We start from the raw sequence: 23,792 nt of genomic DNA, 5'->3' as shown, positions 1-23,792 counted from the left end.
GTGATGTCACTGAAAAGAATCTTGATTCGTGTATGAAATTATGTTGGAAGAAAAATAAATCAAACAGACAAACAAACTTGCACTTTGTTCGCCTTACAAATACCACACACACAAGATAATATGTTTGAATTACATACCCTTTTTAACTCAAGTTCAAGTTCAAGTTGTTTTTATATCTTAAATTCTCCACCGATCCCAACATAATCAATAACAAATGTGAACAATGTATATGAGAGTAAAGAAATATCAACGTTAGTAATCAATGATAAAGGAGGTGCATTATACTATTAATTAGTATTGATTGCATAAGTGTGCGTTTTAGCGATAATTCGGCGGATGGAGATGGGACATCCATTAAAAAAAGAGAAAAATACTTGCAGATGTAGGTTCCACCAGTTATAACGTACATTGTGCAAACCAAAAAAAAAAAAAAGAATAAAATAAATAAATAAATAAATGAACACCCAACAACAACAAAGAAATTCGTGGTCACTAAACCCAGATCATACTAATGGAACAATTCATAACCAAGTCAAACATTAATATATGCATAAATGTTCATTGTTTTCAGGGGCTGATGCAACTGAATAAAGTGTATAAATCCAGCAGAGACTACATAGACTAACACAAACAAGCAAACAAGATATAAACAAGGCAAGAAGGCCTACATGAGCTAAGACACACAAAAGTACAAGAACTCTACAAACGCAGCAATATAACGAAAATCGTGACGGGTGTTAAGAAAGGAGAAGGGGAGGAAAAAAAAGGGAGAGAGGAAAGACATGTGGTATAAGAGCCATTGAAATGCGTGGAATAGACAATGGCTTCATGATACTGTAATAACATAACTGAATAAACACTGATTATACTAATCCATAAAATGACTCGCGTACATTTATTTAGACGATTGCAATAATATTCACTTCATTTTTTCTGTAACTACAACTAATGAATACCACCACTGAATACTACCACTAAATGGATTCCAAATGTGTGCATGGAAGGAAGTGACGGCGTCTTTGAGTGTTATGTAAACAAACGTATTTTGTGCTAACGTGGACCACAACAAAGGAAAATGGTATTTGGATCGTCCGGTGGGGTATTTAAGTAACAAATGCACAGTGCAATGCAAAAAGTCAATCACTAAACAAAACTGTAGGTGGAGATTATCTGGGTATAATATTTAGGTATCCAAAACAAAAAACAAAACAAAACGCAGAAATATATCGGGGCCTGAAGAATGCAAGTTTGATTGACTGCTGTTGCATTGATGTACTTGATGATGTGGGATTTGATAGGCGATTAGAACATTTTTCAACTACCAAACTTCCCCCTAAAATATGTCGGGGCTATTAATGGGTGGTTTGGAGTAAGGTTTGTATTCGACAGTCTAACAAACGTTGAAGGAACATAGAAGTTATTGACAATAAGATTGACAGTAAGTGTCGGATACCGGTGCAAGCAGGTCATGAAATCAGAGGACAGAATTCCATTTATTAGCCCATAGACTTAGACCAAGGTCCAAAGCACTATTTAAACTGGCAAAATATGCATATCAACGTACATGTTTATAGCCTTCGTTTCGCCGTACATATAGTTTCATATAATTATATAGCGTTCTGTATGAACATAACCACAGGGCTCTCCGTGCATGGTATATCGTACTTCTCAATGGTATAGCAGCCTTCCTTTCACAGTCATCGTGGCTAATTAAGAGATTATCTGTGGACTGTAAAAATTTCCACAACATGGCGTTGAGCAACTGCCTGACTCTGCTGGTAGAGAACGTGTTACTCCTCGCTGCCCTTGGCGCCTCCCTGGTCACCGGTATCACCGTTAGCCTTCTCATGGTGAGTGTAGGCACGAGACATGATTATAGCTTTCATACGTGATCAAACGAGACCGACAGTGCGTATTCATTAAGTTCCGTGAAGTAATGAGTGTCGGACTCGTGGGCCTTGTTTGCGTATGTCGAACTCATGTGGGGCTTCTTTACCTATACAATATTAGTGTCGAGCTCGTAGGCTGTATGACTCGTGGATGTCAGACTCGTGACATGCACCTCTGCAATGAAAGTGATGCCATAAGGTTAAGGACATGACACTCTCTTTTACCTAGTCCCGTGAATTTAAACACACTAATCAATGAATCATAAACATTGTAATAACGTTCAACAACATCTAGTTCGATGTGGCATATTTAAATTGATTGGGCATTAACAGTAAAACTCGTGCGTATACATGTACAAGACGAGTGTTGTTTATCTGTGCGTCTGTCAATAGAATTGCAACATCAGAGATTAAATTAAAGTATTAAACGAGGATAATAGTCACACCAAGTGCATGACTTTGTATTGAAACGGTATTGCATTACATGATAAAATTGATGAAAGCCGAATATCACTTAATTAAATCAGAAATGCACTTGAGATAATCCTTATGTTTTGCTCCTCGACAGCACGACTTTAATGGAGATTGCCCGCTTTTCCCGACCATCACTTCAAATGCCATCGTCCTCAATTTCAAGGCAAATGACGTCATCAACTGCAAATTCGTCTTAGCATTGAACGTGAGTACGATCAATATGCCAGCTAGTCTTCATTCCCGACGTTTGAACGAATGAAGGAATGTTTGCATGTATCTAATAAGACCATTATTTAATAAACAACTGGACACTGAACCGATGCATGTCACAGACAAAAATCCATGTTCAATATACTTCACTTGATATTGGAAAGGAAAGAAGTGTGAATAGATAATTTTAATTATTATTCCCAATTTGCCTTCGAATTAAATTGAGAATAATTGCAGCAATAAAGATCGAGAAGATGTGAATTAAAATGGCAAACTTCATGTACAAACGACTCATATAGTGTTTATCATACCAAGTGATATTAGCTGAAATGTTTCAAAGGAGTTTTCTCCTAATTTTTGTCGGAATTTCCTGTAAAACCTTTCTTTCACGGAATAAAAGAAGACATTGGAAAATACAATGCGTTCTAATTCTTCAAATTCAATATTGACTATTATGACGCCATGGAAAACGATTTGTCGGAACAAATTCAAAAAGAAGAAAATGCCTGACCTAATTCAAATTTCATTAGGTTTGACACTATTTCATTTCCTTTTTTTTTTTAATATGAGCAAATAAAATTTTGGAATGTAACATTATAATGAGTAAGGGAGGAAGAGAGAGAGAGAGAAAAAAAAAATGTCGTATTTCATGTACTTTGTATTTGGAGAGAGCATCCACTATCAGAGAAAGTTTAATTCACTATCATTAAGGAAAATCCCATTCACAAAGATTAAAAAAACAACAACAACATGCTTTTGTACGCGACCAAGAATTGGCCTAATTCATTGACAAGATTATTACCTTTGTAACTTTCGACCTTCCGGAAATTAAACATTTTGCAATGAATATTACTCTTGTGAAACTTCTTGCAGTATGTTACAGCTGGAATGGCAGTCTTGGCCATGGTCGTGTTGACTATCAGGTTCATACGAAAGAAAGTTGTGCTGTAAGTATTGGTTGTCACTGTCGAGTTTCACATTTCAGCTAGATCTTAAATCATTTTCTTTTTTAAATCAAAAGAATACTTAGAACGAAAGAGTTAAAGGAGGCTATTCGCCAATTTTGCAAGCAAACGTATCAATTTTCATATGAAAATGTAACAGTTCAGTAATCTTTTTCTTCATCTTAAGTATGTTATTCGTTTTGTCACTTTATATTTCGATAATAATCATGTATACGTCTAGTATATGAGCAAATACACGCAAAAAAGCACGCACACAAGCCACACTTACCATGGTTTTTGTTGTTGTTTTGTTTTGCCCGTTCGCGCTTCCAAAATCATCAGATTTCATTTGTTTGTTTTTTTGACCGCCAAAGACGTGTTAATGTTTGTTTTATGATAAAGTGTTTCAGATTAAAGGAAACCAAAACCCAAAGAGAAATGTGGATTGAGTGAAGGCAGCAACATTAGTAGAGCACATCAGTGAAAAATTGAGGAAAATTTCACTCAATCCACATTTCTCTTTGGGTTCTGGTTTCCTTTAAGATCACAATTAGTGGCCTTAGGTACATCATGTATATTACTTTTTAGTGATCCACATATCACAACCTTGCTTTTTAGTGAACCACACTTTTCCATACTTACTTTCTGTCAACCTTTCAAAATGCGAATTGGTGTTCTTGCTTATTCTACTGAATTGCACATACATTATTTCATTATGTACTTTACTATCCCATTGCGTTATGCATTTTTTTCTCTCAAATCGATCAAATAATGATTGTGAATTGTCTGCTTTGCAGCTTGTTTTACTCGTTGTTGGATGGAAATAAATGACAATTGAATTGAATTGAGTACAACATTCTCATTCAACGTTGAATTGAAGAACAGGATTTTCCACGATGCCATAAAATTCATCATGTTCAAAATATGGGCATTTGTCGACAGAAAAATCTCAAATCTGGGGCGGCGCCTAGCGTGATGTTCTGCACTCAAAGTTTCTTGGGGGCCCAATCGGGCCCCTGAAATTTAACATTTCTGAATTCATGGCCCGACATCAATTTCTATACACGGTTACATACAACAATATAAAGTGAGTGTGTGTGTGTCAATAGGAGAAAATCCCTCATGCCGCTCGTGGCCCTATCGTTCTTTGCTATCACCGGGCTCCTCGTCGCTGCCTCGGCCATTGTCGTCTCGATGGGTTTCAAGCGGCTTTGTGACGGACTGGAGAACAGCGGATTACTTTCTTTCTGGAGGTAAGGGTGACCGTTGAGAACTGTATACGCAGGAAATTCAGTAGCCCAATGAAGCCTCGAAAGACTATCGGAAAGTTCAATGCATTTGACTTCTGTTTGGCAAAGTATTAAGATTATAGGTCTCTTGTAATACATTCAAGCATCATTATAATTTGAATATCCATTATATAAATTCTTAGAATTATGAAAATAGATAGGCTTCTATATGGAACATCAAAGTCCATCCTGGAAATCAACCCGTCTTTCAGAGTTCATGAAGATGTTATTTTCATATGATTATGATTATGTATTTGTCTATTCCCTCTCTTTCTGTTCGATTGCTACATTCAAAGACGTTCTCGCATTTATTCGTTTGTTGGTCTTGTATGATCCCTATAACTGCGTTAGCTTCAGCAACCATCGAACTTTTTAGTGTGTGTGTGTGTGTGTGTGTGTGAGGGGGGTAGTGCTAATGATTGGGTAAAGGGCAAATTGTCCCCACCCCCCCCCCCCCCAAATTTGGTGGGGAACAGTCAGGAACAGTCGGGTGTCGTGCTGTTGCTTTTCTTGCGTTTATTTCTTTGATTTTTACGGTATCCTTAATCCCCCCTCCCCGAATGTGTAGTCCCGGTGCCTTTAGAGTGGAAGTGGATGTGAAGTGTTCGCTTGGTGTTTTTTTTTTTCCTATCTAATATTCCATGATGTGTAGCTGCTCTCATTGGCAAGAATATGTTGGATGGGATTTACTGCACTACAATGGTTCACACTTCTATGACTACTTGTTCATCACACAGGTATGAGCGCCTTGATATTGTTTAGTTTTAAAAAAAAACTCCGTAAATTCAAATAATACGTATTCAGTCTGAAAGAGGAAGGTAAAGAAAAAAAAAATGACAAAATGTTGTAAGAGTTGATCATTGTTGTCAGTATTAACCAAAATAAAGATAAAAAATCATGTTAAGAGATAACAAACAGATTGACTTGCATGATATTTGTTTGTTTGTTTTTTCTATCATGGGGTGCTATGTAGGCTTGCACTAACCAAGAGTAAGTGAAACTTATGATAATGATATCTTTGGGAAAAAAATATCATCTTTTGATTTTTTTACAATCAGTTCTCATAAAAAACAACAACAAAAATACCGATTTTGACTGCATAAAGTTAGAACTCATGGAAGAGAAGCCATCCGTTACAAAGGAACTTATATAGTTGAGTAAAAGGGGAAAAATATAATGAGGACATGAAAGAATGAATTTATACTGATAAATTTATGTATATTTTATCATTATGATTACCGAAATGAATACTCAAATTTATGACATACTGTCGTTAACGTTATCTTCCCATCACGAACAGAACGTGAAAGCTCGCCCTCTTTTGTCATGATTTTGTTCAATCAGATCACCGTGTGGCTGAACGCCGTACTGTGGATCATTCTGGCAGTGGTAACGGCGATTGCATGGAAATGTCTCCCTCAGGTGGAACAAGATGGCGATGACACTCAGCGGATTGTTTACTAAAATACTGAGGGCAGTATTGAGCGAAGTGGGCAAGGAACCACCTCTAGATTGTACATGTAAGCAGGTGGTTCCACCTCCCTGATGTAGCTACACGTGCTTCTTTCAAATTCAAATTTAAATTCAAATGAATTTATAAGAAATTTTCTGCATCGAATATATATGGTTTAATGAAATACAGTCATTTCTTTTTGTCTACAAGACAATAGAACATACATTGTGTACATCCGTATCTAAAACTGAGATATACGTGTACAGCTACGTCAGTTGGGAACCGCTCGGTATAAAGTGAATCAAATGATCTGACTGAATTATAGCACATGTACTGGGAATGCGAATGCAGAAGACTGTCGTCAAATAAGCATATAGCTTGAAGATACGACAGCTTTGAAAAAAGAAAAAAGAAAATGGGCAAAACATACTTCAGTGTGCGATCTCTGTTTTGTACACACACACACGTATACACATACACGCACACCCATACATACAGTACACACACCTTCTCTCCCTCTTTCTCAAGTGCACACAAACACACCCACACACACCCACACACCCACACACACATGTATATAATCGCGAGCATCATGCTCATTTTACCGACGGGTGGGGGAGGGAAGTATGACAGTAGAATACCCCCTCCATTGGTAGAGCAGTTTCCCCCCTCCCCCCCCCCCCCCAAAAAAAAAAAAAAGTGCTACATTTTACACTTCATCAGGATTAAACAAACAAAATCCGGACACATGCGACTTTGGAATAGATGAAGCAATAAGCCACTTCGTATAGTTCGACTTTGAACATGAGCAGAAAAAAGGGTAATTTCTCATATATCAGGTATAATGATTTAGATTCACTGAAATAAGCATCTGTGATTAATGAATATTTATGTACTCTTAAGTGCTTGCCAGCACATCTACTTGACTGCAACCGCGCGTGGCAACAGACATGACAGACTGTTGACTAAAGTCTAGTATTTAATAATAACCAGATGATAAAATGAATATTTTGTTACGGGATAAAACGCATATGAAATCGATGCTTCTCCGCTTGCTGATTAAGAGTCTTCTCTGATCACGTGGTCTATGCAAATTCATTCTTTGTTTGAACATGAATTTAATAAGTTGTTACCGTCGGGAAACATCATGCAATATATCTATTTGAAACAAGTGAAGTGCCTATAACCAACTGAGGAAAAAAAGGACGGTCATTTTCAGAAACGTACACAGAGTTAATTACGAAATGCTTATCCCAGTCTCTCTGCATATATCTTTGTATAACCCATATCTGTAAATGACAAAGCGGAACAGTGTGCCTTAAAGCCTGCCATTTGATATTTTGGTAAGTTACGGATGCACATGACTAACTTGTTCATTTGAAGTACAGTACTTTCGAATTATGTTTTGTAATAGTGACGTTGATTATCTATATCATTGTATTTGCCCTAAGTATATATGCAAAGCCTCGGGAAATGCAGCACTTAAATAGTGATTGGGCTAACCTGTTTCATTGAAGGGTGAAATAAATTCAAGACACAATCAACCTATCAACCAGTTGGTAAAACAAATAGACATTTTGACGAAGGAATAAAAAAGCAGGGAAAGAACTCGATATGAACAGTGATTAATAAATACGCATATGAATTAGCTGATATGTATAGTTTTAACCATTCTTTATAACCTATACTGTTAAATGTTTTTTCTTTTGATAACACGAAGGTCAAATTCTAATATATGAAATAAAATAGACATGTAAATATAGAATATTTGATGATCTAACACGATACAGAAGCTCGATTCAAACATTCAAGAAATGTTCAAGCTCACAAGATATGTAAAATATAATGTTCTGCGAGCTATACTCAGAGAGATATAATGGTGTGTGCATAACTCACGGTAAACATGTAACCTACTGTCAAGAGTTCAATAGCAAAATGGATTAAAGCGTCATTTTCAAACATTACAGAGTTAGTGCATCATCAAATAGAGCAAAACAAAACATGTCCCATTATAAGTTACTTGTTTGATGAAAAATGAATGCTCTTGATGTGATGATTGATAATCATATCTTATCTTTATTTTTGTATTAACTTTAGCTGGTTTATCTCAAATATCTAAAATTGACAAGAGGATTGCGATCACTCTCTTCGTATAATATATACATATGTTTATATATATATATACATATGAAGAGTTTGTTTGCAAAATGGACTTATCGGTTTTTGCAAACAAACTCTTCATATAGACAAGAGGTATATATATATAATACAATTATGTATTTATAGTAATTATATATATTATACTTTCTTTAGAATGCTTTTCAAGCTTATCCACATCTGCAATGAATAACCATAGATATTTATATATTGTACATCTCTTGTCATCCTTGTAAACATGAAGAATGTGTTAGCAAACAAGTTTCATTTTCGTTTTCTATTTTTACATTTGAATTATGTACAATATTTTATTTTGATACGTGCTCACGAATCATGAATCTACTTTCTACATTCTGAAATTTGTTTCTGCACCATTTTCCTACATACATATCGCTTATTGTTATAATGTGCTTTGCAAGGGAGTACTATCATTTCTCTATTCTTTATAAATTTTATTGATATATTTGACTGTTTCGAATTCAATTCAAATAAGCGCGACAGAGGAGTGTGATGCAAAACAAAAACAAAATACCTATACAGTTAACGTATGTATTTGAACTTCATGTACAATGCAGATGACGGGTCTGACAAATAAACGAAAAAAAAAAGTTTTCATGTAGTAATGCGCATGTCAGTTTTTTATTGTTGTGTTTTTTTGTTCGACTTACACATTAGGATATCCCACATACAAAGTGTACATCATTATGATTGAATTACATACCCTCTTTAACTCTACCTCATCCACTCACTATGTCTCTATAATAATAATAATAATGATAATGATAATATTAATACTACTACTACTACTACTACTACTAATAATAATAATAATAATATATAATATCTCTATGCATACATATTATTTATATATGTGTGTGTGTGTGTGTGTGGATATAGTATGTAGGCTTAGGCCTATTCATAAAATATATTTAACAAACATATATGTAAAGTTTTTGCAATCATCAGTAGCTCGCCATGATCGCGATTTTAAACTTAAATTTAGCGTGACCCCCGAGTATAGGCTGTGAGACACGATGCCCAGTCGTGGATTGTGTGCATTGCCCAACAGTTGAAACCTCCGAACTAAAAAAAGGGTTTTGTGGTTGAAACACAGAACCTTCTAGATAGAATGGTCAAGCCCATTCACAACCCACGCGTAGCTTTATAACCACTTGCGTGCACATGCCGCCATCTTGGTGAGTCCTACTAAAAAAGAAATATTGGTATAATCAACAAGGTTAAATTTTGTCTTCCTTTGTCGTCCCTTATTACATTATATTAATCTCTCATATTGCCACACTTAAATTATGGTATTCTTGCTTGGGGAAAAACATATCAAACATTCTTAGATAAATTACTTTTATTACAAAAGAAGTCACTCCGTATTATATGTCATACTGCATTTCTGTCTCATACTGACCCGTTATTTTTTGAAAACAAAATATTGAAAATCAAGGATTTGTATCTGTATAACCTAGGACAATTCATGTTTGATTATGATTAAAAAAAATCTTCCAAATATATTTGAAACAATGTTTCCAAGAAATCAGTCCGTTCACAATTACCCAACAAGGCGTTCGAATGAGTTTCATTTACCCTTTTTCAGAACTCTGCTGGCTCAGAACACTTTTATTTACGATGGGCCAAAGTTTTGGAACTCACTTCCTAATGATATTGTAACAGCACGAACTTTGAATTCTTTCAAGAATTAATTCAAATTATTTTTATTGAAATCTTATAACATATTACCGGACTAGGTTTGTTTCATTAACTCAATTAAGTTATCACTTATCTTTTGTATGTATATATATATATATATATATATATATATGCATTAATCATTACACATCAACTATTTTCTATCATGAGAGTAAAATAATCTGTCGAATATAAGTTCTCCTTAAATATGACAGTCATCGAACAATGCATCGTTGTGTCTATTCTTTGTTTTCTTTGTTTTTAATATGTTCGCTCTTTTGTAGTTTTTCTGGTATACCCAATCCTTATACATATTCACAATATCATTCAAGGGTGCGTCTTATTACTCCTATTACTCCTGGTATACCCAATCCTTATACATATTCACAATATCATTCAAGGGTGCGTCTTATTACTCCTTTTTTATGTATAAATATACATTTAATTGTCTTCCAAAAATTTTTGATGGCTTCTTCACTCCAAATTTCACCGTTCATTCATATCCAACACGTCAGTCGTCCGATTACCATCTCGAAAACCCCAGAATCATTTTAGCTCAAAAATCTTTAAAGCACAATGGACCAGATATTTGGAATTCTTTACCCCCTAATTTAAAACAACGTACGTCGTTGAACATTTTTAAACGAGAACTAAAAAACACCCTCATAATCCAGTATACTTCTGACACATAAAAATATTCATACCACCTGGTCAACAAACACCCTAAACAATGAGTTCACGGCCATAACTGAAGTAATATTCACCTCATCACACTGATACACAAAATAACACTCAACGTACAAACCAAGATTCATCCCAACACAATGCACACCGCACTGCACCGCACGCCCTTCGCACAATTACTTCCCACTCAGTGAGTGGCAAGATTTTCTTTATGTATCTCTTCGTTGTGCCCTTTGCACAATTACCCCCCACTCAGTGAGTGGCAAGATTTTCTTTATGTATCTCTTTACCTGAGGCCATCTTCCTCGTCAAGCTTAGCTTATGATGATGGTCCCCTGCATTTCATTTTTATCATTTCCTATTGCTTCCTTTCATATATGATATTCGTTCTTGAAAAAAAAAATGTATGTAAGATCCAAACGTTACGAATATTAGCTGTGTAAATGACTATGTAAGTATTTTGTTGATTTGTGGATTTGTATTGATTTTGAAATGCAGAAATAAAAACTGAACTGAACTGAACTGATACATCCTGGAAATCTGTTTGCTTGTGTCCACGATGGCGTGTGTTGCAGTTTCATTCTCTTTTGTTTCCCTTTTCTCTTTTTTTCGTTCTTTCCTTTTTTTCATTTCATGTCAGTTGACATTGGTTTCTTTGATTTTGTTTCATATATTTGTTTGTAGTTTCATGAAGCCATTATTTGCTTTTTATGTATGTCTGAGGGTCCCATATCGTACAAGCTTGGCTTTTTAGTGGGACCCTCCATTTCCATTCCCATCCGTGTAATATGCATATGTATATATATGCAATTATGTCGTTACTCATCATCACATGTATCTTGTTGATGTGCGTTTATCGAAATTACTACAAATTTGTTTTGTTTATACATTGAATATAATTTCTCCTGTTTATTTAATGGAAATGAAAATAAAGTTGAACTTGAACAAGATGTGCCACATAACTAAACCACACAAAAAAAGAAACTTTACCATACACATGCCTCTGTAGATTTCTATTCCTATACTTTGATTACTCTGAGAGGCCATATGCTTCAAAACTGAGAGAGTAGTTTGATCCACAATTAAAAACCAAACAAAAAAACAGACAAACAGAGGACTCGCCAAGATGGCGGAGATCACGGGCGAGCGCTGTCTATACTTTGAGACCCCATATGAGCCTTCTATGTGTGTATTTCTGTGGGTTGAAACCAACGTCTTCCTCGAAGGATTCGACAGCGCATGAGTATATCGAAGGTGTACAGCCGCCACGCAGGGTAACTAGATCTTGTCGCAGATCCTTTAGAGCAGCTTGAGAGGGAGCACTTACAGGCAGCGTAAAACATTAAAGCCTTGATCCTGTAACCCGCACACAGAATCAAGAGTGTGCCACTGTCTAGTTTAGTGAGAGATACATGAGTATTGTATTCAACTTTGTAATGAAGAGGTATAGCATGGTCAGGAAGGTGGTTTTACTCCTAGTGTGTGCTGAATGTGTACGGTTTGACGGATGGACGAACTTATCCGCAGTATCCTCGGTCGTGATAAAGATCTCGGCGGTAAATTCAGAGTAATTAAAGGACGAGTTCACCTTCATAGACATGTGGATTGAGTGAATGCAGCAATATTAGTATAACACATCAATGAAAGTTTGGGGGAAATCGGACAATCTGTTCAAAAGTTATGAAGTTTAAAATATCTGCACAGTCACTACTGGATGAGAAGACTACTACAGTGTATGATGTCACATGCGTACAAAGCTATAAGGAAAATATAAAGAGAATTTCACAAAATTCTACTTTTTGAAAAAAAAAAGAGTGCACATTTCCTTGACTCGTCACTGACGTATGTTAAGGGTAATATTATTCCCCCTTGCTTTCTGAAAGAGGGAAGTCAAGTATTCTTTTATTATTCGAGAGAAGTGAAAATAGGTTGAATTTTCTTTATTATTTTCTTTATATCGTTGTACACATGTGACATCACCAGCTGTAGTAGTCTTCTCATCCAACAGTGACCGAGCAGAAACTTCAAAAATTCATAACTTTTGAACGAATTGTCTCATCTTCCTCAAACTCTTGCTGATGTGTTCTACTAATATTGCTGCATTCACTCAATCCACATGTCTGTGAAGGTGAACTTGTCCTTTAAATTGTTGATTACAATTTTGAAGTTCATATTACGTCCGTTGTTATAAAATAGTATTTCACAATGCTGTGTCTCCTCGAGAAAATAAAGAGAAAAAACCGTAGTTGTAATAGATTTGAATAATTTTTTTTTTCATGACACCAAACTAGTGAGAATAAACAAGGAGCAAAGGAAAAGAAAAAGTGATAATGAAGTTAAGTTGATCCCAAGAGGTGTACACACATGAAAAATACTGCTCATGTTGTAGAAGTATGTGAGCGAAATTATTTTAACGAGCTGTTACAATAATCTCGAAATTCGTGTATTGCTTAATTTGCTTTATTTCAGGCAGAAGCACAAAAATATTAATATCAAAGCAAAAACGCTTAAATTCTTGTCTAAAAAATCAAACCTAGCTAATAAACAAACAAACAATCGATTACGCGCAAAACAGTCTAATTCGGGTGTAGAAAGCAGAGGAAACGCACAATTTCCTAAATCCCTTCTTTGCCCTTGACAAAGTCATCAATACCAAGCTCTCATAGAATAGTGTGAATAAGCAAGACAGGAGATGCGTAATACAACGTCAAAATGAAACTATCCATGACATATGTATACGTAATAATTTGTCACTCTCTTGGTGAGCTAGCTCGGATGGGCGTCGAGTTAGCTCAGTCTGCATCACGATCTATAAGGACCCGGTTCTACTGAGCAATGTTGTGTGTTGTCATAGGCGGTCCCCTCTAGTAAGAGGCAAAACATTCTGTTCCTCGTATAGGACATTAAAAAACAAAACAAAACATGGAGGTCCCTTGTGTGAGAAAATCACAGCTCACGCACTTAAAAGACCCCGCTTCATCCCACAAAGAGCTCGATGTTTAACCTGGAGAACTGGACCCCATGGTTACAAGATCAGCTATTGCAGCTGAATAATGGGCTTTCCAGCCGTCTTCTCAGTGGAAATGAAAAAAAAAAAAAAACTGTGTTGATGTCTTTTGTACTCGTCAGGAGAACATTACGCCTATCTGTGCTGATGACAACAATGTCTAATTTGAGCAAGCATTTTCATAATAACAATAATGTTTCAATTAATTCTTATCCAAGCTGACTTCTTCAGTACCAGAATTGATTTTTGAGAGTGAATTTGCTCTCACTTTTATCCAAAAATTGCCATGTCTTCATCTGTGTGTACTTATGAAAGTGGTGCCTTATTTTTGAAACATCTTGCCCAAAATTGACGGAATGAGAACCCAGGGGCTCCTATTCAAGTGGTCCGAGCCCTTTTTTGTTTCGTTTTCACCATGATTGCCCATCGCTCCTATATCAATGAACACTGAGCGAGATGAAGCTTTTATTTGTTTAAGGCATAAAATTGCTGTTTGATTTTTCGTTTTTTTTTTCTCGACCAAAACTGACGTGGTTCAGAGGAGTGTAAAGAGGATATGGGTCAGCTGTTCGTTCACGTCAAGTTGTGATTGCTTACCCTTGCATGCCGACATTATGAATAATACGGTATATGTAGATCATACCGTAGGTACTATAACTGCACTATTTCTGTTCCTCAGAAACCCAAAGCTAGCCCTCCTTGGTAGCGCAGCTGTGATGTTATTATTATTATTATTATTATTATTATTACTATTATTATTATTATTATTATTATTATTATTATTATTATTATATTATCATTTTATTCAGCATTTTATACATTGCACATGTAAATGGGTGAACATGATGTTATATTCAATACCAAAATTCTTTATCTGCTTTTAGCAAAATAACCTTCAATTTGGTCCCTCTGGAAGAAACGATTCCTTCATACTTAAAGGAAATGATTGATCAAAGGTGAAATTTCTGGCCTTTAAATGTAGCATACATAATATGTTCCTCCCTCCTTCTCTCTCTCTCTCTCTCTCTCTCTCTCTCTGTATATATATATATATATATATATATACACATATAGGATATGATTTCACATTCATTTCAACATTTCTATGTGCACATTTGGAATATAACGAGCAACAACTAACGGATATTGCATGCAATATACTTGCAAGGAAAAAAAAAGAAGAGAATGGGAGGTAATGGACATGGTTTGGAAGGTAGGTCTATTTTAAAAAAAAAAAATAGAGCATCGTTTAAAAAAAAAAGAAAAAAAAATCTCAGTTTTTGATGGAGGGTATTTTGGGTATGAATTGTATAAGTGGCTCAGGAGAAATAGAAAACACGGCTAGCATGTAGACAGAATAGACTAATAACCATGATGTTATGTTTCGGTCTCAGCGAATGAAACGCTCGTTCATCAAACCCAAATCACACGTCAAACTTACTTGTGACTCTTTGCTTGTCTGTACTCTTTCTTAACTACATGTACGGACTCCATACATTATGTCATGACTGCCAAAGTTTTTAAGTAAAAAGAAGAAGAAGAAGAAGAACAACAACAACATATTAACGTGTCAGCAGGTGAACTGGGAAAATAGACTATGCTTTGTATTATGTTTAACGGGATCGTATAGTTTTGGTTGAGACCTAATCTCAGGTTTCTATCATTTTGGGGTGAGATAATGAGAAACCTCTTATGAAATATGAAAGAGCATGTAATTGCAAGAGGAACGTAACATTTGTTTCATGAAAATTGGTTTTAAAATGTCCTAGATACCTAAAAAAGAGCAATCTTACTAGAAGGTGGGACCCATCTTTTATCATGATCGCTTTATTTTACTTTGTTTTTGGATGTCTCATGCAGCCATTCCAAAACCGATTTTCATAAAACAAACTTTGAATTCGTCTTAGAATGGTATGCTCTGTATTATTTCATAAGTGATTTCTTGGTATCTCACAAAAAGTTGAAAGCCTAATCTTCGCCTCCACCAGTGCTGTACCATCCCTTTAAAGGGGCTGTACAGTACTGGTTGAGGTGGGGATTCATGTTTTGAACATTCCTAAGTGAGATAAGGAGAAACCTTTTATGAAATATGAAAGAGCATGTGATTTTAAGAAGGATTCAACGTTTATTTGATAAAAATTGGTTTTCAAATGACTGAGATATCCAAAAAAGTGATAATGATAAAAGACTACAGGCCACGCCTTTTATTAGAATCTCTCTGTTTCACCTTGTTTTTGGATATCTCTGCCATTTCAAAACCAATTTTCATCAAATAAACTTTTGATACCCCTTAGAATTGCATGCTCTCTGACATCTCATAGAGTGGTTTTTGAATATCTCGCAAAACGTTAAAAGCTAAATCCTCACCTCGACCAGAACTGTACACAGCCTTTAACCTTTTGGTTGGATGGAAATAAACTATGACTGGATTGAAACTGAATAGAATTTAACTGCATATTCGTACACATTCATTCGTATACATTGTCGCGTTTTCAAACCCGATCAAATATTTCGCAATAGAAAATAGGTCTACTTTTTTTTTTCATTGACTAATAAAAACCTTGACTTCCCTCCTAAGTCAAATTATACCTTTATAGTTCCACATATTTGCAAATGTATTTTTTTTTTCATGAAGAAGTTGCAGAGATCAATAAATGAAATAAAAGCGAATTAAAGGAAGATGTAGTTTAATGATAGTGGGAATATTAATGTTGTATCAGCGAACATAAGCAGGGTCTCTATACTTGAAATTGAACCTCATCCCATCGATTTATATAAACAAATCATTACGTCGAAGGGACCCGGTAAACTTTGGATCATTATGTATCTTTAAAAAAAAATATATGTTCAATCATGCAAAGGCTTCTTAACTAATAGCAACAAAGAAAGCAACGTTCTGCTTGAATAATCTCACAAACATTGAGGTTGCGGAAACGACTTGAAATTAATGTTATGCGCCCACCATATTATTTGCACTGTATGACTTTTTGTATATTGCCTGATTGTTGGTAATCTGCATAACACTCATGCATCCAACATGTATCAAAATACAACGGACACACAAATTACACAGGCACACAGGGACATGCGTCGACATGCTGTTTTTGCGATTGGCTGCCTTCGACAACTCACTGAGCAAGAATTGGAAATCTGGTGAACCGCGGGTGAAAATTGCAATCAGTGGTGAAATTCCCACCAATCACAAAACATGGCGATCGGTGTTCTCGGGGGCTACCTCTGCCGTTTGATAGAATTTGTGCTGCTAGCTGTGAGCATTACGCTATCTGTGACCACAGCACTACTCGTGATTGGAGTGAAGGTAAATTCTTCTTTATTACCAAGGTGTGCAGCTAATCAGCGATGTCGAAGGTGTGGTTAAAGTGAAGTGGGGGTGGGATGGCCCCTTTTTTGCGTTCATCCTCAGGTTTGTCAGGTTGGGAATAGTCCGTTTGAATACGATCGGTTCGATGGGTTTACCCGTTTACGTTTTTGTAAGCAAGGGTATATACACCATATATATACTCGCTGTTTCAATCTATGCATTAATTCAGGTCCCGCAACTAAGAGACGTGCTAACGCTTGCTGTAACACGAGGTTCAGCTCCCGTGTTTTTGGTTTTGGTTTCGTTGTTTGCTTGTGTGTGTAAAGTGTGTGTAAACGAGTAGTGTACGTCGAACGTGTTAAACACACGCTTTATTAAAACAGACTGAATGTACGAAATGTTCTCCTTGTAAAAATCTTAATGACTGCAGCATACATCGTAAGTGTACGGTGGCAGCCGCAGTTGTTTTTTGTTTTTGTTTTTGTTTGTTTTTGTTTTGTTTTGTTTTGTTTTGTTTTGTTTTGTTTTGTTTTGTTGGTTTTTTTTTTTGGGGGGGGATGGGAGGTGGGTTTGATTACGACATTCCGCTCCTTGTTCATATAGGTTGACATTAAATTGATAAGCAGAAGAACATCAACATGCAGACCGTGAAAATTCAATTGAAATTTAGAGAGTTAAAAAGGTGTCAAAGTTCTAAATGCTTTACGGAATATGTGTGTCTCATCCGCATGGCACGCTGTTTCGGAAAATGTCTGCATTGGATTTTACTCATTTTAATGACTATCAAGATTGTATACGGAATAGTGTTTCCCTTTAATATCGTTGACCTTGCCAAACCCCGTCGCCGGAGCAGGTGTATCAACTTACAATACTTTCAGTGTGACATGAAGAAATCACGAAAATCAGAGCAACCGGAAGCTCGCTTCACGCTGGATACGGGATATGATTGATATTGACGTAGTCACGTAGAAGACCATGGCGACCAGAAGTGTACTCTGACCCTATCTGCTGTCCAATTTAGTGGTGTTTACCGCTCGACGTAGCCTACAATAGTAACGCTGGTCATACCTACTTAGCTGGCGCCTGTGCGTATAAACAGCAATGCAGGCCCCCACCCCCCACCCCCACCCCCCCCCAAAAAATCCTTAAATTCAGGAAGGATAGAAAGGTCTAGACACTGAGAACCCACTCGTAATGGTACTCGATCCCATACTAGTATTCAACATTATATACAGTAACCTTTGATCTCTCTCAAAACTCACTGCACAGCCAGGGTAACGAAAGAAACGTTGCCCTGGTAATCGTTCTGGACTCGCAAAGTGACTGCTTTTTATAGGCAACGAAACGGCAACAGAGAAACATGTTCTATATCTCTGAACCTCAGCCATTGAGAAGGTTAAATGTAGCATGCTTTAGACCTTTGAACTTACATGAAATAGGCAGAAATAAAATCAGGAGAGGCTGAATCACTGTGACGTCATAAGTCCATTATCTTTTAACCCCCCGTTGATATTTGTTTAAACCATCATAAAAGATAAAATGCCACTTAAAAGGATTTTACTTGACTGCATGCAGAGGAAGAGAGAGAGAGAGGGGGGGGGGGGGGGATGGAGGAAAACGAAAGAACTATAAAAGGGGCGTTCATTGAGTAGTTAAATCTGTTATGCATATCTGTGGAATTTTAAGGCTAATCAATTGAAAGAGCTTAAATCAGGAAGAATAAACAGGATGGTTTATATTTGTGTTCACTAAAACCGTAAATAAAGTAAGAAACTATGGGATTCCACTATTCATTTCACATGTTTTCATCCAAGAAGCACTGGCATTGATGTAGTAAACACATCGGTGAATTACATGAGGCAAAGAAATCCCATGGTATCAACTATGACATTAATGGATGCTTGGCATTACGTTTTTGCGCAGTGTATAAGATATTTGCTAGCAAAGTTTTTAGGAGAAAGAGCATGTATCTTCCTATATACAGACTCAATAACGACATCAGATATCTTTTCTTAATCAACCAGTCAGAGACTTAGATGTCGTGATGAAACCATCATTACTGTAGTTGTATCATCTCACATGCATATTGTTGTAACGTATCACTCACTACTTTGTAAAATAGGCTACGTGAAATTTTAGAATTTCATAACTTTGTTTAAATCGTTTGTCTGGCTTCGAAGAATCTACAACGACAAGAACATTGTTTGATATTACTCAATGTGGTAAAGATTGATTTGTGTATTAGTGTGGATTTCCCTTCAAACTTAAATGTATCCTGCTTAATAGCTTAATTATGTTTATAATCTAGAGGAAACGTTGAAACATGTAGTCTTGTTCCCACGAGGAAGGATTACAATGTGTTGTTCGATGACAGTAGCCCCAAATTTCTAAGATATCTACTGGCATTAAGATTCCGGCTCTCAGATATAATAATGTTCACTGAAATGGTGTTTTTTACATCTGTACAGTACCGATACTAACTGTACATTTTCTCTTCTTCTTTGAATATTTCTTGACCAGTCTGATTTTAGAGGGAACTGCCCTCTGTTCCCGACTGTCCCAGACTGGAACTTCTTCCAAATACTTTTCAACGATGTCTCCAACTGCAACTATATCATCGGCATTAGTGTAAGTAGTGTGGCATGGTATGATTCATCAATATTTAGGATTGTGGAAGCAGCAGCGTTCCACTAGGGAAGTTAGAATTTTATGGGTTTTTTTTTTTTCGTCATGAATATACTCACACATGTATGAAATGTCTGTATTATGAAACCAAGGAGTTCCTGAATTAATAAAGTCTCCTGTAGATGAGAGTCCTATATGGACCATATAACTATAAAATTGAAGATCTTATAGCTTCTTAAATATGTATTAATATTTCAGAATTTTAGAACGTAAAAAAAAAATCAAACTATAGGGCTTGAGAAAGAAGACATAATCAAAGAAAAGAGAATCTGAATACATCGATTACATTTTGAAATTGTTGGCATAAAGCTTAAGAGATATGTAAATGAATTCTAAAAACAAACAAACAAAGAACCGGATACGAAAACGAAAGAATATGGGGTGAAATATTTCCATCGTGGTATAGGCTTACCAGTCTTCAATACACATCTTTTTATGTATTATGCATTACCTGTCTCCGGTCTTTTAAAGTTGTGTTTGGCATAATGTTCGTAAAATGTGTATCCAATCACAATTATACTCATTAAAAAAAAAAAACCACACACACACACAAAAAGCATAGCTATTTTATTTATACCAGTCTTTAATTTCTCTAAAATGCAAGCTTCCTTGTTTATCTTTTTACCAGAGCGTGGGAGCAATCGTTGCCGCCATAGCCGGGATCTATGTTTTGATAGAATGCATTCGAGGGAAGCATATTTTGTAAGTATACTAGAATGCTACTGGCATTGACTGGGGTATCGTAGCCAAAGGGGCAAGTCAGGCATGTCAGTATAATGGTTACTAAAGGGTTGCGCTTAAATTGATGTTATTGAAATTATATTTGGGATTTTCAAACAAGGAAATTAATTCAGACTAGCGAACTTTGTCAATAGAGAATGTAGCAGGAACAGAGTTTCTGGTTGCACTATGAGCATAGCTTTGAGATATTAAACAAAGCTGAAGTTGAAAGGGCCTTCTGAAAAGTGCCCATACTGCAAGTAGGGACCATGTGCCTGTTGATATGACTGTTTAGACCTTTGTAAACCACAAAGAGGGACAGATATTACAAGGTGTATTCAGTTGATTATTCAACAAAGCAGACTGTAACCCTGTAGCAACTGATGATTCCGTATATAGCCTATTGTTCCCTGGAAGATATAGCAATATCATTCTCATTTCAAAAACTTTCTAAATTATGGAAAATACCTCACTGCATGTTTATTTTTGTCTATTATAAGTTAGGTTTATTTGAAAGCCTATTGCGACTTTGCCAAGAGAATGGTGTGTCAGAGAGGTAATTTTGACATACTTTTGTTGATCTTTGACTTCTTTCAAGTTACTTCATTATAATGATAATATTCTATATGGAAACAATAAAAATGGTAAAGCATAAAACTATAACAAAAAAAAAAGCGGACGGGCGGTTTCGGGCGGTTCAGTTACTGATGGGATAAAGTCGAATTCTGTATTAGATTCTTCCTCTTCAATTCTATATATTAAATAGTATTTTAGATGGCTTTACTAGCGTTTACTACCAGGTTTTGCTTCTTTGTAAATATAACGGGGAAAGACATTTGTGTTTCATAACAAAGTACCTTTTCAACATTGACTCTCTATCTCATAACCATTGTTCTCCTACACTTGCTTTGATAGTTGGGCTGTGCCTTTCGTCCAGATGATCGTTTACGCTCTCTTCGGAGTGATGATTGGGGGCGCTGCAGCACTCCTCGCTGCCGGCTTCAAAGATCTTTGCAACGATCTACTAATGGGTGAATTCAGAACCCATGACAAGTAAGCCACCGTCTTGCAAGTTCCTGTGTACCACGTGATATTATACGCTTTATTTTTTAATCATCTTAATTATCAGTTTGTTCGGACGTTTCGATGACTATAGTAAGGCATATCAATAATGTTGAATTAACCCTGTTAGCACCTTCGGCTTCTGTTTGTATTACGTATACATGTTTATGGGTATTTTAGGCCTTGATTGGAAGAACGTTAGCTCGAATGCGCATGTCCAGGTTTGCAGTACACTTTCACACACTTAAACCCTTCACCTTTGCCGGTAAGCAATGCCACTCTACGGTAGTACTTTTGGAGAGGACAGATCTGCAACTAAAGATTTGAGCAGTCCCCTCCCTTTTCAACAACTTACTAAGTTACCCATTATTTCATACAACGTAATTTTATTCAATGTTATGACTTATTCACAGTTTGTTACTTTATCATAAACAATTCACGAATTGATGTAAATATTTGATATGCTTTGTGTTTGTTCAATCAAGTTGTACATAATTATGATTGTGTATAAATTTTGATTGAAATAGAAAATAAATGAAATAAACTACAGATAATTATAGACAAAGCAAAAATGTGTACGTAGACGTCTTTTCTACGTTTTGTAAAAAATTAATACTGCTAAGGCATCAGATATTTCTTTGTATTGACAGTTGCAAAGCTTGGCAAAACGACTACAGATGGAAACAACAACATCTGGATGGGTCGCGTTTCTACAATTATTTGTTGCTCGCTGAGGTAAGATTATAGGTTTATGAGATACAGAGAGGGAGAGAGAGTGAGAACAATGGTATCGGTGAATGCCCACTTCTTGTTTGTTATCTGTAATATCTGAAGATTGTTATCATTGAGAATTTGTAGGAAAGGGAAAGAAAGTTGTGGAATCTTCGAGTTGTATACGTTTCTCCCAGAATAATGATATCAGTTACAATCACATGATATGCAAATTAGGTGAGATAACAATGGGGTCATAAGCTATTAACGCAACCACTCGTCCACATACATCTGCCATAATTTCCTTTTGTGTGTGTGTGTGTTTTACTTCAAATAGTTTGAGGAGAAATTGTATCCTTCGCTTAAATGTTTTGCAGTAATCAAACGATTATCAACGATTGCTTTAAGAAGTGTTGACAAGAATTATTTCATACCATTTCACACAGAGAAATATAACACAAGGTAGAGTAGGAAAAATTGTTAGGTGGTACTCACTTATATACCGTCAATAAAATTATACACGAATAATGGTTACTGGTAGTATATCACTGGTCCCCCCCCCCTTTTTTTAATTGTACCATACGATGTATAGTATACGTAGATTGATAGAATACATCTGGTGGTACATATCTTTTACATTAGATATGAAGGTTGGTATTTCATCTATTTGAAATGAAGTAATTGCTTATTAAGTACTATATTAAAACCATGCTTGACCTATGTTTCTGTGTTAATATTGATTTCAATAATGGACAATGATATGAAAGAAGAAGGAATAACATTCTTGAGAGGTTGTTTCCCCTACAACGTAAAACTCTTGCATTCTTTTCCCGAGCAGGTGTTTTCATGGGCCGGGTGTTTGATTTGGGTCGTTCTGGCTGTTGCCATCGGCGTTAAGAAGAAATTCTGCTCTGCTGAACGACGTACTGAAGACGATGTGAATCTTATCTTCTAGCTGGTTGATGACGAGGATTGCAACAGAAGCCATCACCGTGTGAGGGCGCTGTGACGTAACGGCCGGATAAGACTCTGGACTTTCCATCCAAGGACCCGAGTTTGAATCCCGTCGAGTGCCTACGTCCTTGGATGAGATACGTTTTAACACCCACCATGTCCCTCTCGATCCGAGTGTATGAATGGGCACCTGGCATAGCTAGAGTAATAATAATGGCAGGGCCCTGTGGTATAGAGCGCTGGCAACGCTGAAGAGGCTACCCTATATAAGACTTTTGTGTTATTGCTATTTTCATTATCATTATTGATATTGTTATTGTTATTATTATATTATTATTATCATCATCATTCATCATTATCATTATTATTATTATTATTATTATTATTAGTAGTAGTAGTAGTAGTAGTAGTAGAAGTAGTAGTAGTAGTAGTGATAGTAGTATCTCGTCGTCTCCTTGCTCTTAAAACGAATACGTATGTTATCCTTATACACAAAACAGAACAAAACTACACACAAAACATGTCAAATCTTG

The 23,792-nt window shown here is 36.0% G+C and overlaps 2 protein-coding genes across 2 annotated transcripts; both read left to right on the top strand.

Annotated features, from left to right (window-relative positions):
* The first annotated feature begins 1,748 nt into the window (after positions 1 to 1,748).
* Positions 1,749 to 6,270, top strand: LOC140235444 (uncharacterized). The gene is made up of 6 exons (XM_072315471.1): positions 1,749 to 1,850; positions 2,458 to 2,568; positions 3,447 to 3,520; positions 4,627 to 4,770; positions 5,459 to 5,543; positions 6,151 to 6,270. The coding sequence occupies exons 1-6, from the start codon at positions 1,749 to 1,751 to the stop codon at positions 6,268 to 6,270; spliced, it is 636 nt and encodes a 211-aa protein (XP_072171572.1).
* A 10,743-nt stretch (positions 6,271 to 17,013) lies between these two features.
* Positions 17,014 to 23,405, top strand: LOC140235443 (uncharacterized). Its single transcript, XM_072315470.1, has 6 exons — positions 17,014 to 17,124; positions 19,648 to 19,755; positions 20,441 to 20,514; positions 21,448 to 21,585; positions 22,245 to 22,329; positions 23,144 to 23,405. Exons 1-6 carry the CDS (start codon positions 17,014 to 17,016, stop codon positions 23,258 to 23,260), a joined length of 633 nt encoding a protein of 210 aa, XP_072171571.1. The 3' UTR covers positions 23,261 to 23,405.
* Positions 23,406 to 23,792: the final 387 nt, after the last annotated feature.

This window comes from Diadema setosum, chromosome 11 (assembly GCF_964275005.1).
Source record: "Diadema setosum chromosome 11, eeDiaSeto1, whole genome shotgun sequence".
Classification (NCBI taxonomy): Eukaryota; Metazoa; Echinodermata; class Echinoidea; order Diadematoida; family Diadematidae; genus Diadema; species Diadema setosum.
The sequence above is the reverse complement of the archived record's forward strand: the minus strand, read 5'-3'. Positions and strand labels throughout refer to the sequence as shown.

What these genes read in the sequence shown, in the direction of transcription:
- LOC140235444 (XM_072315471.1), top strand. Translation starts at nt 1,749, where the DNA reads ATGGCGTTGAGCAACTGCCTGACTCTGCTGGTAGAGAACGTGTTACTC. An exon ending in AATTCGTCTTAGCATTGAAC is followed by an intron (nt 2,569 to 3,446) that starts GTGAGTACGATC and finishes AACTTCTTGCAG; the next exon opens with TATGTTACAGCTGGAATGGC. An exon ending in ACTACTTGTTCATCACACAG is followed by an intron (nt 5,544 to 6,150) that starts GTATGAGCGCCT and finishes TTGTTCAATCAG; the next exon opens with ATCACCGTGTGGCTGAACGC.
- LOC140235443 (XM_072315470.1), top strand. Translation starts at nt 17,014, where the DNA reads ATGGCGATCGGTGTTCTCGGGGGCTACCTCTGCCGTTTGATAGAATTT. An exon ending in TACTCGTGATTGGAGTGAAG is followed by an intron (nt 17,125 to 19,647) that starts GTAAATTCTTCT and finishes TTTCTTGACCAG; the next exon opens with TCTGATTTTAGAGGGAACTG. An exon ending in GAATTCAGAACCCATGACAA is followed by an intron (nt 21,586 to 22,244) that starts GTAAGCCACCGT and finishes TTGTATTGACAG; the next exon opens with TTGCAAAGCTTGGCAAAACG.